Source organism: Chenopodium quinoa, unplaced genomic scaffold, assembly GCF_001683475.1.
Source record: "Chenopodium quinoa cultivar QQ74 unplaced genomic scaffold, ASM168347v1, whole genome shotgun sequence".
Taxonomy (NCBI): domain Eukaryota; kingdom Viridiplantae; phylum Streptophyta; class Magnoliopsida; order Caryophyllales; family Amaranthaceae; genus Chenopodium; species Chenopodium quinoa.
This window is the reverse complement of record NW_018742523.1, coordinates 687,264-704,254: the sequence shown is the minus strand read 5'-3', so window position 1 is coordinate 704,254 and position 16,991 is coordinate 687,264. Positions and strand designations below refer to the sequence as shown.

At 40.0% G+C, this 16,991-nt stretch overlaps 1 protein-coding gene across 1 annotated transcript; it reads right to left on the bottom strand.

The window, feature by feature from the left end:
* Nucleotides 1-5,522: 5,522 nt before the first annotated feature.
* On the bottom strand, nucleotides 5,523-16,593 carry LOC110719929 (heat shock 70 kDa protein 18-like). The gene is made up of 6 exons (XM_021898909.1): nucleotides 16,150-16,593; nucleotides 15,163-16,081; nucleotides 12,786-12,967; nucleotides 7,794-7,848; nucleotides 6,635-6,759; nucleotides 5,523-5,981 (listed from the first exon to the last, which is right to left on the bottom strand). Exons 1-6 carry the CDS (start codon nucleotides 16,591-16,593, stop codon nucleotides 5,523-5,525), a joined length of 2,184 nt encoding a protein of 727 aa, XP_021754601.1.
* Between the last annotated feature and the right edge of the window lie 398 nt (nucleotides 16,594-16,991).

Sequence of the window (16,991 nt, the reverse complement as noted above, 5' to 3'; positions counted from 1 at the left end):
CTATAAGATACCAATAATGTTATTTTAATCTTTTTTTTTTATTTTTTTATTAAGGTTCTTCAACTTTCTTTAGTTATGGGGAATTAGCTTATGACGATGAGGATGAGGAAGCTGAATTTGGAGTGAATGATCAAGATTGTGTTAATGTTGAGTGATATCACAAGTATCCTTACTTTAATAAATTGACTTAATCATTTTACACTAAAGGTTGTTTAAAAGTTTTTTTTTGTTTGCAGAATGTGTATTTCAGAACACAGATATATCATTGGAGGAATGGTGAATTTGGTGGTCACTTAATCATTGTATTTTGGAGTTGGACTTTATGGTTCTAAAGTTTTAAACTGATGTATTAGAGTACTACATTTTTGGGTAAATTCAAGATAATCTCTGAGATAAATGATGTGAATAAATCTCCTCTCACAATTTATTCATTTTCTTTTATTTTTTAAATGATAAAAGTAAAATAATAAAGTGGCACAGATTTCAAGTTGTGAGAGGAGATAAATTAGATTGTTAATCTCTGGGGCTCCCTCCTCATTTTTATATTTCTAAATTTATGTATGTTGCAAGGTTTAAACTTATTAATTTATTATGGTCTGAAGCACTTGAGTACACGCAACAAAGAGTTTTCATTCAATTCTTGCATTTCATTCACAGGTTTGCATTTTGTTGGGTGCATTACAAAGTCGTGTTTTCCTTTTTCCTATTGTAAAGTAGCAGATTATACATCGATATTAATAAATGAAAAAAAAAGAGTAAACAAGCCTGTTAGCCTGGGACAGCCTGCTATGTTTAAAAGGGCGGGTAAGGCATCGTTGTCAGGTCAGTATGGGCTTTCAATAATCAGGCCCGTTGGACAATTTTTACAGCTTAGGCCCGGCCCGTGTCCGGCCAAAGCCCGTAAACGATCAGCTCTACTCCAAGGTAGCGGACCTAAAAAGTCGGTGTTCGTCCTTTGTGGGTGGATACCGTTGGAGGCTCGGTATTTTCGGAGCTAAAGCTTTCAAGTAAGAGCCCATTAGGTCGGGCGAAGCACGCGTCAAAGGTAAATTCCAATTTTATCCTTTTATATTTATTTGTTATGTGATATGTCCAATTTATATAGTGTTTTACCCCCATCCCATGGTCATAATTAGTAGTGTTTTTGGCTCTTAGGGCCACTTTTATTACTAATTTGTGTTTTATAGTGTTTTTGTAGTTTTGCTTGAGTTTTGTAGGAAAATGCACACATGGAGCGTTTTTCGGGTTTTTCGAGAAGCAACTACGAGAGTTAGGAGGACACGACCATCCTTGAAGCCCAGGACCGGTGAGAGCCGGTGATTAAGCGCTCGGTATGTGATATCGGGGCTATTGGATCAAGTAATCAAGACCCGATGAGGAAATCCGGATTGGGCCGAGGAATCGAGCCCAATCGAAATCCAAGCCTCGAAGAAGGAAACGGGCCCGATCGGGCAAGCATACTTACGATCGGGCGGGCGCGCGCAAAGCAACATCAAGGAAGAAGCGCGCCCGATCGAGTGGGTGAGCGTAGACTCGATCGGGCGCAGCACACCAGCAAGGGGCATAGTAAAAAGGCGGGCCCGATCGGACGCGTGTTTTTCTAAGTACCTGATTAGTTTTATTTTAGTTTTTGTTTTAGGAGTGTTTAAGTACGAATTATGTACGTAATTTTTTATTACCTTCTCTTTTAGATTTTCTCTCTACTTAGGATATTTTCTCTCTATCTTAAATTCTCTCTCAACTCTGTTCTTAATTACATTCATTAATCCAGATTTCTTTTGGTAACAATTTCTTCTCTTTTAATTTCAGTTATTTTATTTAATTCTTTCATTATGTTTTGCTTTATTGATTTGATTAGTTTAGATTTAATTATGCTTGAGTAGTTTTATTTTTAGGGTTTATGGGGATCTAATAAACAATATGAAGGGGTAAATTTGTGATTGTTGATTATCAATGCTTGGTTAATTTCCTATTGATTGATTTAATGCTATGCAATTAGATTTGGCCAGATTTAATTGTATGAGTTTAGCAATATTAATTCAAGATTCGACAGATGAGAATTGATGTTTAGGCTTAGTTTCAATAGGCGGACTAATTTATAAATGGTTAAGTCGAAATTCGACAGATGAGATTTAATACCGGTAAATTAACTCTGTGATTATAATACGTAGCGAAAGCCCTTTATAATCTGATTAATCAATGCTTGATGATTGTTTATTATGATTTGCCCTGGAATATTATTTATTAGTGAACCTAAGCCCTAGGTCTTTTGATATTTAATTTCTCCCTACTTTATTTCCTCCGATCTTATTCTTCGTAGTATAGTCTTTAATTACAACAATATTGGTTATCTTGATAATTTATATTATAATAATTAATTAGGAGTAGAAAGACTTGTTTCCCTGTGAATTTGACCCTACTTCCCTATCTGCATTAGTTAGAGGACTTAGGTAATACTTTTGATTAGGGGATACGACTTTACCCTGTCATTATGCTTTATGATTTTATTAATTGCGAGTGGTTCTTTGGGTCGGGATCGTTTCCGCGGTAAGTTGGACTTACCAAACTCCAACAGCTACAGCGCCGACTGCAGCATTGAGTGGCTCGCCACTCTTCGATGTCGTTGAGACATCTGGCTGTTTCTCAACAGATCGCCCCGAGCTTTCGCTCAAAGCTTTCATCATAGCCGGGCCTTTGCCCCCGGTTATAGGAAGATTTGGGTTGGCTGAAGAGGAGGTTGAAGAATTTTTTCTCCCCGTCTTAGACGGAGTTTAGGCCCACTCATCCCCCGGCCGCTTGAATAACTTGGTGATGGAGTGGGGGGTTGACTTGCTTCCGCACTGCAAATAACAAAATGGGGAATTACAAACGGAAATTTATAAGTTGAATGAAAGGGGTATAGCTGAAAAAGTTTGAGTCTAGCAGACGGCTCACCCCTCCCTTTTTGGCTTCCTTGGCTTCCAAGGCCGCCTTCTTCTCCAGAAGCTGCTCCTTCCACAGAAGAGCAACCCATCATTTCTGAAGGTACCATGTTCTTCCCTTCTTCTGCAAAAACAAAGGAAACAGTTGGTCAAAAGATTAACAAAAAACAAGTAAAGCATCAATGCAGACAGCAAATTACCGGGTGTGTTATAAGTTTACCCTGCGTGAACATGGTGCTAAGCCCACAGGCGTAGAGGAAGGCCTCGTTCTTAAAAAAAGTCCGGATGAGGTATCCAGTTCTTAGAAACGATTATTTGAGTCCCATCCTCTAATGGCTCAGTTGTTGTCTTAAAAAAGCCCGGCTCCAAAATCAGCTCGTAAGCCCTAGAAGACATTCGGGGCAGGGCACACTTCTTCCCGAGAAGCGCCGGATCTTGATTGTACCGGCGAAGGAATCGGTTGTGCCCTAGAGTTGGAGAGAAGATCAAATAAAACCTATCCTTCCAGCCGGACCATTTGGACGGCTTGTCCAAGGTCATTAAGTATTGCGAGTGTGTGGTTAGAGTTTACCACGCACCATACCCGCTAGGGGCCCGGCTTATATAATGCATATGGGCAAACGCTACAAAGCTAGCCTCTATATACTGAAACTCGCAGGCAGCGATATAGCCCATAATGTTTATCCACGAGTTTGGGGTAAGCTGCCACACGCCCAAGTCATACCCCTTCTAAATTCTTTTAATCCCTTTGCGAAGGGGAAAGCGGAGGCCGACTTTAATCACGGCTTCATAGCAGCCAAAACAGTAGTCGGCGTTCTCAATATCATCCTCCTAGCCAATGGTTGCCTCAGGCGCAGGAACCTATATTCTCCATCCCTCTCCTACCGGATGCGCTTCTACAAAAGCTCTAAAGCTGCTTTGCTTAACAACTTAGTCCCTAGGAAGCATTATAGTCGTTAAGTGATTGGGTTGATCCGGTCCTTTAGCCGGGTGTTGATAGTCATCCGTTATATCCCCTTGGCCAGAGCTCGACGCCTCTGAGTCAGATCTCTCAGCGGCTTCCTCGCCACCTGACCCCTCCTCATCAGACCCCAAGGAAGAGGCATCGCCCTCCCCGTTTTCCCCTTCCAAAATTGTGTCGCTAAGGGTTGAAGGGGTGCCATCCGGGGAAGAACCCGCCTGCTCTTCCTCCGAACCCTCGTATTCCTTATCAGGAATAACTTCATTTGCTGGCACTTTTTTAGCGCGCCGCCTTCGAGCTATCTGCTTAACTCTTGGCATTGTGTCCTGCATAGACACAGAGACGGAGGTGTTTGAGGATAAGCAAAGCAGGTCCGAATGTCCACAAAAGGCACCCTAGGTTCTAGATTCAGCCGTACCAGGAGACCGGCTGAATGACCTAGGCGGTGCCGTGTGGGTCGATGACGAGTCCATTTTGTTTTAGAAGCCTAACTACACAAGCGAAAAAGTATAAAAAGCTTGAAAGGAGTATAGGTGGTTACCTTTAACTTAGCTCTGAATATCTAAAAACTGCTACACGCGGTGACCGGATGTGCTTCTCGAAACGCAGCTGGAAAAATGCAAAATCACAGTAGACGGTTGAAGAGTTTCTCTCTAAAAAGCTCTCTCTTTCTCTCTCTAAGAAGTCAAAAGCTCTGGTGTGAAATGAGGAGAGGGAGAGGGTGAAACCTTCTATTTATAGAAGGGTAAAAGCAAGGGCATCCCCGTCAAACCCTAGAGGGTGAATAATTTTACTATTCATCGTTTACTGAATGCCACGTGTCATAGGCGCCACGTGACCAGCCACGTGCCACTTGTGAGGGGCAAATGTTTTGGATAAAATTACCCTGTCCACGTGGACCAATCGGAGAAGGCCACGTGTCAAGCCTGGCAGGTCCATTTGGGCCAATTGCCAACTGACACGTGTTAGCCTCAGATTCTTCCCATAATTGCGGCTTTCAAGGCCCAATTCCCAAGAACGCCTTAAAATGGTGCAAACCACCAAATCTAGGTCAAATGACCTAGAAGGGGCACGTTCTCCAACAAACCTAAAAATAGGGAGATATTCCCTAATTTTGGGATACATTCAATCATTTATTACACCTACCCTACATTCTCTTACATTAAAGAACACCTGATCTCGGAATCCGAGAAGATCTCATTGTATCTTCCGCACCTTCTCCTACTCACATACAAGAACTAACTTGATCGTCGGAGGCAGAGCTCCAAACACTCTGAGTCTCCGTTGTTTTGCAGGTACATGCACAATCGGATCAGTCATTGAGCTGTAACTCTCCCGAGGGACAAAAACACCCAAAACAACTGGTATTACCCTGCAGTTGGGAATGGGGCAGGTGGGACGACCCACCTTTGTTGGTGAGGCAAAAGAATTGTTGTGTACTAGGCCATTGTTGTTGGGCCCATGGTTCTCCAGGTGGAGCACTTTATTGTAGGCCCGATTGTTGTGGCTGTGACTGTTGCTGACCGGATTGTTGTCCACGCCCTGTGCCACCGCGGCCGGGTTTGCCGCCGCCATGGCCCCGGCCACCGCCGCTGCCTCCACTGCCGACGAACTAAGATTGCTGCTGAGGTTGGGTAGAGTTAGACGTGCTCTGATGTTGTGCGACAAAAGAGGTCGGTGGGGTGGAGTTGTCTGTGCCACGACGCATTTTCGAGAGTTAGACGTGCTCTGATGTCTCTTTGATACGATTCCATAGTTCTAGAGCCATGGATTTTCGAGAAAAGGATAGTTTCAAAAAAATCGGTGGATATTGTCCCGTATATCCACTGCTTGACAATAGCATCCAACCTCGCCCATAAAGCATCCGAAACCTCCGAGGGACGAGGTGTGGTCGGGTCTATACGATCAAGAATATTATATGCCACATCATGGTTCACAAAAAGTTCCACCCAATTGGAATATTGCACCTTCTCATAGTCAAGGGTTAAAGGAATAGCATTCCGAATGTTATTGACAGAGAGAGCAGGATGAAAATTTGTTGAAGGGGGAGGTGGTGGCGGTGGGGTAGTGTCACCGTCCTTAGTCATGGTGGAGGGGCGCTGTGAAGATAACAAAAACTAGCGGAAGCAAAAAAAAAAAAAAAAAAAAAAAAAAAAAAAAAAAAAAAAAAAAGATCTTTAAAAACCTAAAGATGTGATACCATGTAAGATTTCGGGAAAACTCCTCAAGCCTGGAGTGTGTACCATTGATTCATTACATAGAGTTTACAATAGCTAGGCCTAATCACGTTAGGAAACCTAGAACGATAAGGATACAAAATATACAATAATATATCCTAATCTGCGATAAATATTATCCTAAATATAATATCTATCACACAAAAAAAAAAAAAAAAAAAAAAAAAAAAAAAAAAAATAATAAGAATCCCGAAGCCATAAAATGCAAACGATTGAAAACTAACATATTATAAATCAATTTTTCGATTGAATGGATACCATAAATTTGAGAAAAGGGTTGGGGGGGATCCCTCATCTAACTACCTAAACAAGCTCTCAATGCACTCACAAAGCAATTTCGACTTTAATACTCTATTAAAACTCAGGACACCTACCTAAATAAAATCAGAAATTGAAAAAGTGTAAAGATTAGAGAATAAGATAATTATGGAACAAAAATGGTGGAATTTGAGCAGTAAACAGACTGAATAAGTCTGAAAAAAGATGTTTTAAATAGCCTCTTTGGCTCGATAAACCTTTCCATAAGTACCTTCTTCAACCTTCTCAAACACATTCATGGCCAACAATACTATTTTCTCCTCTTGTTGCTTCCACGTAATGCTGCCATTGAAGAAAGAGGAAAGAACATCTCGGAGAAAGACTGAATGGGAAAGGAGAGAAAGAGGGAAAGTTAAAGAATTGAGGGGAGCTTACTGTAGTAAAGAAGGCATACACAAGAACTGCAGGTATTCAGGTGGAAACATTCTTCATAGGCTCTAGCTAATAAAATTAACAGTCATATTCATATCTACCTAATGGAATTTATCTAGTAACAAAACTCAATAGTTTTTTTAATTTAACTAGCTGCAACTTTTAGCTAGTATAAACATACAGTACTTTGGTTTATGCATAGATTGTGATAAATTGTTATCAGTTACAGAAGGTGAGAGTTGAACAGGTCTTTATTCTGAATTACGTCGAATTTGAGGCAGTCTAATGGCAAATAATTAGAAATAATGTATTTTATTCAGGTTAGTTTAACATACATACGTGTATGATGGTTGCATTTTACCAAATTATGTCCTTGTTCTTTTTGTAAGTCAACAAGGGAATGTCATTTTTTCTATTATTTAGCCTACAACCAAGTTTCAAGGATCCAAAAAAGTCAATTACGGTGAAATGAAGAATCATAGTAACATACATACCAGACTTTAGATATGAGGATATCAATCCAGAATTTATTAGTAGTCTCACTCGAATTAAATTGTAAGTAGGGAACTTGTATGCTTTAGTGTGGATAAAGAGTTAAGGACTGTAATTAGCTTAAAACTGAGAATAGATGCTCCCTTTAATAGTTACAATGACTTGTAAATTAAGCTTACCAGATGGAGGGAGTCAGCAAAGTCATTGAGCTCCAGCTATTGCTGTCATCTCGTCCAAAAATAAATGAGTTCCCAGGGCTTGGTCCATGCCTATGAGGCTATGACTTGAAGGCCTAGGACGGCTGGATGCTCGTTGCAAAAAGGAAGACTACATCCAAAAGCAAAGTATCAAAAATGATCAGCTACACAAACAGGGTGTTATAATTTAGCAGGGAAAATGAAGCTCATTCAAAGCATTCTGAACATTGTAAATAGAAAGTCAGACTGCTTATTTCCAAAGCCAGCAGATCATATTAATTTTTATTATTCTTACCTGGCCTTTGAAGAGTCCCTGCTGCTCCCTTTATTGAGTAGAGATTCAAAAATTGCTAGAAACAGGTAATAGAAAAGACAACGAGAATGACAGCAGACAAATACTCATGCGTTCCCTGTGGCCCATTGCCATCCCTAATCTAGAGGGGAAAAAAAAATTAGTATTAAATTGCATAGACGCATATTCCGATTTACCTGCCATTCAATTAACCCAATTTTTAAGGGAAAAAAAAGAATAAATGGAGAGGAGCATTTTGAGACTGAAGCTGGACGTTATATAAGCTGTTATCTTATTTTTAAACTTTCAGTTACAGGTATAATAATGACAAGCAGACAGCTATGTAAGCAAACAGCCTCCAAATCAGGGTGCAAGCTCAAAAAATGAGCAAGCATATCATAGCAAAGCAAGGCATACATGAGAACTACAAGTACTCAGGTGGGAACATTCTGTACGGGTGCTAGCTAATAAAATTAACAGCCATAATCATATCTGCCTAATGGATCACTTGTACTAAAAGACTAATGACAAAATAGTTGTGATCAGGTTCGCTACATGATTAAAGCTTAATCAAGTTCTATAATCTCAATCTTGGAGCAACCACGGGTAGCCTTAGGAGTACCATCCTCCTGCTGGTGCATCTTTGCGAACATAGGTTCGCAGATGCTTTTAAGGTTCTATTTTCTCCTCAAACTTGACAGCTTCAGCAAGCAAATAGTTCCACTTCAGCCACTGGGTTATCTTCTCAATGGCATCACCCACTTTTCTCTTGTCCTTGTTATTCATCTTTGTTCCACTATGTTGTATATTTGGAGTAACAACTCGAGATATACAAGGGATAAACCAAAGGATAGTTAAGGCTAAAGAACCAAAGGCTTCTTAGATATAGTCACACCACTAAGAAACGGTTTGGATTCCTAAGATCACAAGCCAACTAGTAGCCTAAACTAGCTAACTAAGCAAAGGAAACGAAATTCCAAATCCAAGAATTTCAGGTTTGTTTCTAATCCAAGAAACGAATGTAAAGACAAAGTTGTTTGTTCGAAATAATCTGATTTTTTCATTCACATTTGCTTGCTATTTATAGTAAACAAGCATCCTTAAGTACAAGCTAATTACGTGACTTTTCAGCTCACTTGTTACACGCCTAAGCTAAGTACAAGATCAGCTTTTGTTGTCTAGATACATTAATAAAAGAAGCTTTATTTAACTAGATACATCACAGAGAAAATGGTGGTTTGTAACCTCCAAATTAAGGCTGAAAATAAAATCAGAAATGAGAGCATAACTCCCCCTTGATTCACGCCCAACAAAGCAGCAAAAAAGAAGTGTAACAGCTCTATTGTTTACGCCCAATTCAAACAGCAAAAAAGAAGTGTAACTCCTTGTTTCAAGCCTTGAAATAAGCTTGAATGTATGTAGACAAGAGTGTATCTGGACGCCTTTTAGATGCTCCTTTGCTGACTGAAAAAACGCCCACTTGAAGGCTCAATTGAAAGCTTGTAACTCCTCATTGAAGCTGATTGTAACACCCAAGTTAAAGCCTTGAAATTCCTTTAAAAGAATTTCGGAATCTAGGCTTCTTTCACAAGCTTAAATGGCTGCCTTCTTGATGTATCTTGTACTTGTACTTTGTGTGAATGTGACATTACATTTTCGAATTTTAATCAGCTAAAAAGAACTAAAGAAAATATCCAATTTGCAAACTTAAAATAAGACTAAAGTTTACAATTTATTCAAAGCATAAAATGAACTAGAATGAACTAGTTAATAAGAAAAACAAGAAATTCAAGGGATTGAATATCTTGCTGCACATAGATAGAACGCATAGCATCAATGCTTGATGCTACATCTTGAACCAAAGAAACGTCCATAACCAAGTTGTTAGGCTTGGCTACAACATTCCCCCCTTCTCTAAAAGAGTTTGCCCTCAAACTCAACAACTCTTCAAACTCATCATAGTAAGGTGATAAATCAGCCACGTTAAAGGTGCTAGAAACACCATAATCTCCGGGCAATTCAACTTTGTAAGAATTATCATTCACCTTTTCAACAATAGCAAATGGACCATCACTACGAGGACTAACCTTGGACCGCCTTTTGGAAGGAAATCTGTCCTTTCGAAGATGCATCCAAACTAAGTCACCAGGTTGAAAACGGACCTCCTTTCTCTTCTTGTCATAGTAGGCCTTTGTCTTTGCATTAGCTTGTTCAATTTTGGAACGAACTTGCTCATGCATAGACTTGATTTCTTTTGCACGCACCTCGACATCATTGCTGAACTTGTTTGGTGATGGGAATAGGATTGAAGCCATACACAACTTCAAAAGGACTCAAACCTGTTGTCTTGCTAGGCACACGGTTGTAAGCAAACTCCGCACGAGGAAGCATCTCTTCCCATTGCTTGGGACGTTTGGTAGCCAAAGACCGCAACAAGGATCCCAAAGTTCTATTAGTCACTTCGGTTTGACCATCTGTTTGAGGATGGCTTGAAGTGCTAAAGTTCAATTTCGTGCCCATCTTTCTCCATAATGTAAGCCAAAAATGACTTAGAAATTTTGGATCACGATCACTCACCATGGATTTAGGTACACCATGTAAACGCACAATCTCATTGAAAACTAAGTTAGCAACATGAGTAGCATCATAAGTTGAATGACAAGCAATGAAATGAGCCATTTTAGAAAATCGATCCACAACAACCATTATGGAATCTTTCTTTCGTTGGGTAATAGGAAGCCCCAAAACGAAATCAAGACTAACATCCTCCCATGGTGCTTGTGGAATAGGTAAGGGAAAAAGATAGCCTTGTGGAAGACTATGACTCTTGGCCTTTTGACATATCACACATCTCTTCACAATGAACTCCACATCACGGACCAATCTAGGCCAATGAAAGTATTCTTGTACAAGAAGAGTAGTCTTCTCTAGGCCAAAGTGTCCCGCCATCCCTCCTTCATGAAACTCTTTGATAAGAGATTCTCTTAGGCTTGATCTTGGAATGCACAACCTGTTTCCTTTAAACAAGTAACCATCTAAAATGTAATAATCTTTGTAAGCATGATTAGAACATTTTAAAAACAAATCACCAAAATCATGATCATTTTTGTAACTTGCTTTCACTTCTTCAACACTTATCACCCTTGCTTTGAAAGAATTCAAGAGTGTGTATCTCCTTGAAAGTGCATCAGCCCCTTTGTTCATGGCGCTTCTCTTATGCTTGATCACAAAATGAAAAGCTTGCAAATACTCCACCCATTTGGCATGGCGTGGTTGGAGTTTTTGTTGGCTTTGAAGATATTTGAGTGCTTCATGATCTGAATGAAGGATAAACTCCTTGGAAATGAGGTAATGTCGTCAATGGTCCAAAGCACGAACAAGAGCAAAAAACTCCTTATCATAGGTGCTATACTTTCGTTGTGCTTCATTGAGTTTTTCACTAAAGTAGGCAAGGGGACGCCCAACTTGTGACAAAACAGCACCAATGCCACTCCACTAGCATCACATTCAACTTCAAAAACATCATCAAAGTTAGGCAAAGCAAGAATAGGTGCACTAGTAAGTTGACGTTTTACCTCATCAAAAGCCTTTTGAGCCTTGTCATTCCAAACTAACTTTTGATGTTTAGTTAGCTCGGTGATAGGTGCCATGAGAGTACTAAAATTCCGCACAAATCTCCTATAGAAAGAAGCAAGTCCATGAAAGCTACGATCTTGTTGAATTGTTTGCGGCGTGGGCTACTCACGAATTGCAGCAACTTTCTTTTCATCAACTTCAATGCCTTGTGATGAGACTTTAAAGCCAAGAAAAATAACTTGGGAAGTGAAGAAATGACACTTCTCTAAGTTACTATACAATTTCTCACGTTCAAGGGCTTCAAAAACCTGTTGCAAATGCATAGAATGCTCTTCTTCCTCCCTACTATACACCAAAATATCATCAAAATAAACTACAACAAATTTACCCATTAAAGGTTGCATAACCTGATTCATAAGGCGCATAAATGTAGATGGTGCATTAGACAAACCAAATGGCATCACAAGCCATTCATAGAGGCGCTCCTTTGTCTTGAAAGCGGTCTTCCATTCATCTCCTTTGAAAATTCGAATTTGATGGTAGCCACTTCTCAAATCAATTTTAGAGAACACCTTAGAACCATGCAAATCATCAAGCAAATCATTCAATCTCGGAATAGGAAACCGGTACTTGATAGTGATCTAGTTGATTATCAAAACACATTCGCCATTCTCCATTCTTCTTAGGCACAATCAAAGTAGGACAAGCACATGGACTAAGAGACTTACGAATAAGACCCTTGGACAATAATTCTTCCACTTGTCTTCTAATCTCCTCGGTTTCTTTTGGAGTGGTTCTATAAGCTGGTTTGTTTGGAAGCATTGATCCGGGAACAAGATCAATCTTGTGTTGTATATCACGTTTTGGGGGTAGGCCATGGGGAATGTCTTCGGGGAAAACATGAGAATAGGTTTTCAGAAGAGGGGTGAGGAGTGGGTGTTGTTCTTTTTGTGACGGTTGGGAAGGTGTATCAAGTTGGCTCAAAATGAATTGTTTGTGAGCTTTATGCTCATGTAATTCAGATTTGATGAGGGTGGTAAGGGAAGTGGGGGGTGTGGATGTGGGGTGGCCGTTTTTGAGGTTTAGAGGGGTAAGGATTATTTTCTGTGCATCCTTAGTGAAGGAGTAAGTGTTTTTATACCCATCATGCATCACACGCTTATCAAATAGCCAAGGTCTACCAAGTAAAATATGACATGCATCCATAGGTATAACATCACACCATAATTCTTTCTCATAAGTTTTACCAATACTAAATGATAACAAGACTTGCTGTGTTACTTGAATCCCTTTACCATGATTTAGCCATTGAATCACATAAGGTTTAGGGTGAGGGACGGTTTTTATTTTCAACTTGTCTATCATTACTTGTGAAGCTACATTGGTACAACTACCTCCATCAATAATCAAGGTGCATACCTTACCACCAATGGTGCAACGAGTGTGAAAGATCGCCTCACGTTGCAAGCTCCCTTCTTTGCCCAACATATTGCTTAGCGTACGTCGAACCACCAAGCATTCTCCTTCATCCGGTCCTAGACACGCATACTCATCATTCTCCTCAAGATTGCTGTCCTCTTCAACTTCTAATTCGTCCTCCTCTTCATGCTCAATATAAGTAACAATCTTCTTATTTGGACAATCACTAGCCAAATGTCCAAGGCCTTGACACTTGAAACATCTTCTTAGGGCTGGTTTTGAGTTGGAATTTTGGGTGGTTTGTGAAGGTGGTTTAGAAGTAGGCTGATTGGATGTGGGTTTGTAAGGTGGGAAGTTGGTTGTTTGCTTTTTTGGGGGAAATGAGGTTTGAGATGCAAAACGTGACGAATCACCTTTGCCTCTTACTTTTTGTTGCTGCTCAATCTTATGTGCTAAGATAATGAGCTCTTCAAGGGTGGTGTAAGGGTGTAGCTCGGCCACATTGGCTATTTTTGGGTCAAGTCCTCCCAAAAAGCGCACCAATGTTTGAGGTTCATCTTCCTCTACTCCACATTTCATGATAAATCCTTCAAATTCCCTAGCATATTCTTCTACTGATTTTGTACCTTGTTTGAGGTTGTGGAACTTTGAAAAGTTTTCTTGCACATAATATGTGGGAAGAAACTTTTGTTTCAACATCTTCTTCATCTTGGTCCACGATCTCACCTTCTCTTTGCCTTGCCTTTCCCTCTTGGCGCACACACTAGCCCACCAAGTTGAGGCATATTTTCGTAACTTTAAGGCCACAATCTTCACCTTTTTCTCTTCCGGTGTTTGCTTGTAGTCAAACACTCTCTCCACCGTTCTAAGCCATTCTACAAACTCATCAGCATCGAGTTTGCCATCATACTCCGGAATGTCAGCTTTAATATCATTGTTAGGTCGTGACCTTTCTCTTTCATTAAAAGGTCTCTCATTGTGATTGAAATTAGATTCACTCATTCCTTCATCACTGTGATTGGGTGAGCCCTCTCTTTGATGGCGCAACTTAGTAGTAAGATCTTTTAATTGATCTTGCAGATATTGCATTCATTGCTCCATATCTTCTTTCTCTTGCTCAACCTTATTGACATACTCTTGCCAATTAGGTGGTGGAACGCTTGCCATGGGTTGTGTTTGGGTTGTGTTTGGGTTGTGTTTGAGTTGTGTTTGGGTTGTGTTTGAGTTTGTGTTTTGCTAGATCCCCCTCCTTCTAGCGCCAAATGTTGTATATTTGGAGTAACAACTCGAGATATACAAGGGATAAACCAAAGAATAGTTAAGGCTAAAGAACCAAAGGCTTCTTAGATATAGTCACACCACTAAGAAACGGTTTGGATTCCTAAGATCACAAGCCAACTAGTAGCCTAAACTAGCTAACTAAGCAAAGGAAACGAAATTCCAAATCCAAGAATTTCAGGTTTGTTTCTAATCCAAGAAACGAATGTAAAGACAAAGTTGTTTGTTCGAAATAATCTGATTTTTTCATTCACATTTGCTTGCTATTTATAGTAAACAAGCATCCTTAAGTACAAGCTAATTAAGTGACTTTTCAGCTCACTTGTTACACGCCTAAGCTAAGTACAAGATCAGCTTTTGTTGTCTAGATACATAAATAAAAGAAGCTTTATTTAACTAGATACATCAAAGAGAAAATGGTGGTTTGTAACCTCCAAATTAAGGCTGAAAATAAAATCAGAAATGAGAGCATAACTCCCCCTTGATTCACGCCCAACAAAGCAGCAAAAAAGAAGTGTAACAGCTCCATTGTTTACGCCCAATTCAAACAGCAAAAAAGAAGTGTAACTCCTCCTTGTTTCAAGCCTTGAAATAAGCTTGAATGTATGTAGACAAGAGTGTATCCGGACGCCTTTTAGATGCTCCTTTGCTGACTGAAAAAACGCCCACTTGAAGGCTCAATTGAAAGCTTGTAACTCCTCATTGAAGCTGATTGTAACACCCAAATTAAAGCCTTGAAATTCCTTTAAAAGAATTTCGGAATCTAGGCTTCTTTCACAAGCTTAAACGGCTGCCTTCTTGATGTATCTTGCACTTGTACTTTGTGTGAATGTGACATTACATTTTCGAACTTTAATCAGCTAAAAAGAACTAAAGAAAATATAACTAATTTGCAAACTTAAAATAAGACTAAAGTTTACAATTTATTCAAAGCATAAAATGAACTAGAATGAACTAGTTAATAAGAACAACAAGAAATTCAAGGGATTGAATATCTTGCTGCACATAGATAGAACGCATAGCACCAATGCATGATGCTACATCTTGAACCAAAGAAACGTCCATAACCAAGTTGTTAGGCTTGGCTACAACACACTACCTCTTAAGGTTCCCTTAACCTCGTATATATAATTCTCCAATTTGTTTTTTACTATGGCTGCCTTCTTGCACTCCTCATCCTCAGCCATGTACTTTTGAGCAGACTTCATGATCTTGTCAATCGATTCCTTTGATAACCTCCCACTGTGATTGGCGATGGTGATTTGGTCCTTGTTGTTCGTGCCAACAAGCTCTCCAGACACAGTTAATAGGCCATCAACATCAATGTTGAAACAGACATCAAACTGAGGGACGCCTTGAGGTGCTGGAGGGATATGCAGAGAAAATTGGCCCAATAAGTTGTTTTCATTAGCAATGGATCTCTCACCCTCATATACTGGAAATTGTACAGTTTTCTGGTTGTCAACCGCAGTACTAACTCTGCTGATCATCTTCGTTGGGACTGGCGTATTCCGAGGAATTATTACTTTCATGTTACCAAAGTATAATTGCATACCAAGGGACAGAGGAGTAACATCCACAAGCACAGAGTTCTTATTACTACCTACACCAGCCAAGATTGCAGCGTGGAATGCAGCTCCACACGCCACTGCTTCATCTGGGTTAATACTTTTACAAAGGTCCTTTCCATTGTAAATATCTTGCAACAATTGCTGAATCTTTGGTATTCGGGCTGACCCACCCACAAGAACATCATGAATTTCACTCTTTTCCATCTTGACATCTCTCAAACACATTTGAACAATTGACATACAATCTTGGAACAAATCTGTATTCATCTTTTCAAATCGGGCACGAGTAATGCTACAAGAGAAATCTACTGCCTCAAAAAGGCAATCAATCTCAATAGTAGTCTCTGTAGTTGAAGAAAGGAGTCTCTTAGCCTTCTCACAAGAAGCTCTCAGACTTCCAACAGCCCTACAATTGGCACTTATATCTTTCTTGTGTTTCCTCTCAACCTCAGCGATAAAATGGCTCAACAATCTATTGTCAAATCTCTACCACCAAGGTGGGTGTCCCCACTTACTGCTTTTACTTCGAAAACACCCTTCTTGATTGCGACCAAAGAGACATCAAAACTTCCACCACCAAGGTCAAAAACCAAAATATTCTTTGTCACATCACTGCTAGTACCTTTCCTATTAAGACCATATGCAATGGTAGCTGCTGTTGGCTCATTAATTATCCTCATAACATTTAGGCCAGCAATGACACCAGCATCTTTAGTTGTTTGCCGCTGGGCATCATTGAAGTAGGCGGGAACGGTAACAACAGCATTCTTAACTTCTGAACCAAGATACGCCTCCGATATCTGTTTCATCTTCATGAGAAGCATTGACGATATCTCCTCTGGAGCAAATTGCTTTTCCTCACCCTTGTAAGTAACTACAATTATAAGCTTCTTGAAATCCTCTCCATCAGCAGTAGGAATCACTTTGAATGGCCAGAGCTTAATGTCTTTTTGTACCATTTCATCGCTGAATTTTCAACCTATAAGCTAGACTTGGCAAACATGTCATTCAGGTCGGGTTCGGGTCAATTCAGATCGGGTCAAGTTCGGGTCAACAAATGTTCGGGTTGGGTTCGGGTCGAGTCGGATTGATTCAGGTTTCGGGTCAAGTTCGGGTCAACAAATGTTCGGGTTGGGTTCGGGTTGAGTCGGATTGATTCAGGTTTCGGGTCAAAATCGGGTCAGCACTTCGGGTTAAGTTCGGGTCGGATCAAGTTCGGGTGAGGTCAAGTTCGGGTCGGGTCTGTTTAGTTCGGGTCGGGTCAATTTTTAAGATCAATTTTCGGGTCAATTTTGGGTCGAGTCAAATTTAGATCGAGTCAATTCGGGTCGGGTCTATTCGGGTCAACTATGTGTTG

Coding starts and splice junctions, on each gene's coding strand:
- LOC110719929 (XM_021898909.1), bottom strand. CDS start 16,593: ATGGTACAAAAAGACATTAAGCTCTGGCCATTCAAAGTGATTCCTACT. Junction 12,968..15,162: donor GGTTAAGGGAACCTTAAGAG/GTAGTGTGTTGT, acceptor TTGAGCATGAAG/AGGAGGACGAATTAGAAGTT. Junction 5,982..6,634: donor AAGAAGGTACTTATGGAAAG/GTTTATCGAGCC, acceptor TTATCTTCACAG/CGCCCCTCCACCATGACTAA.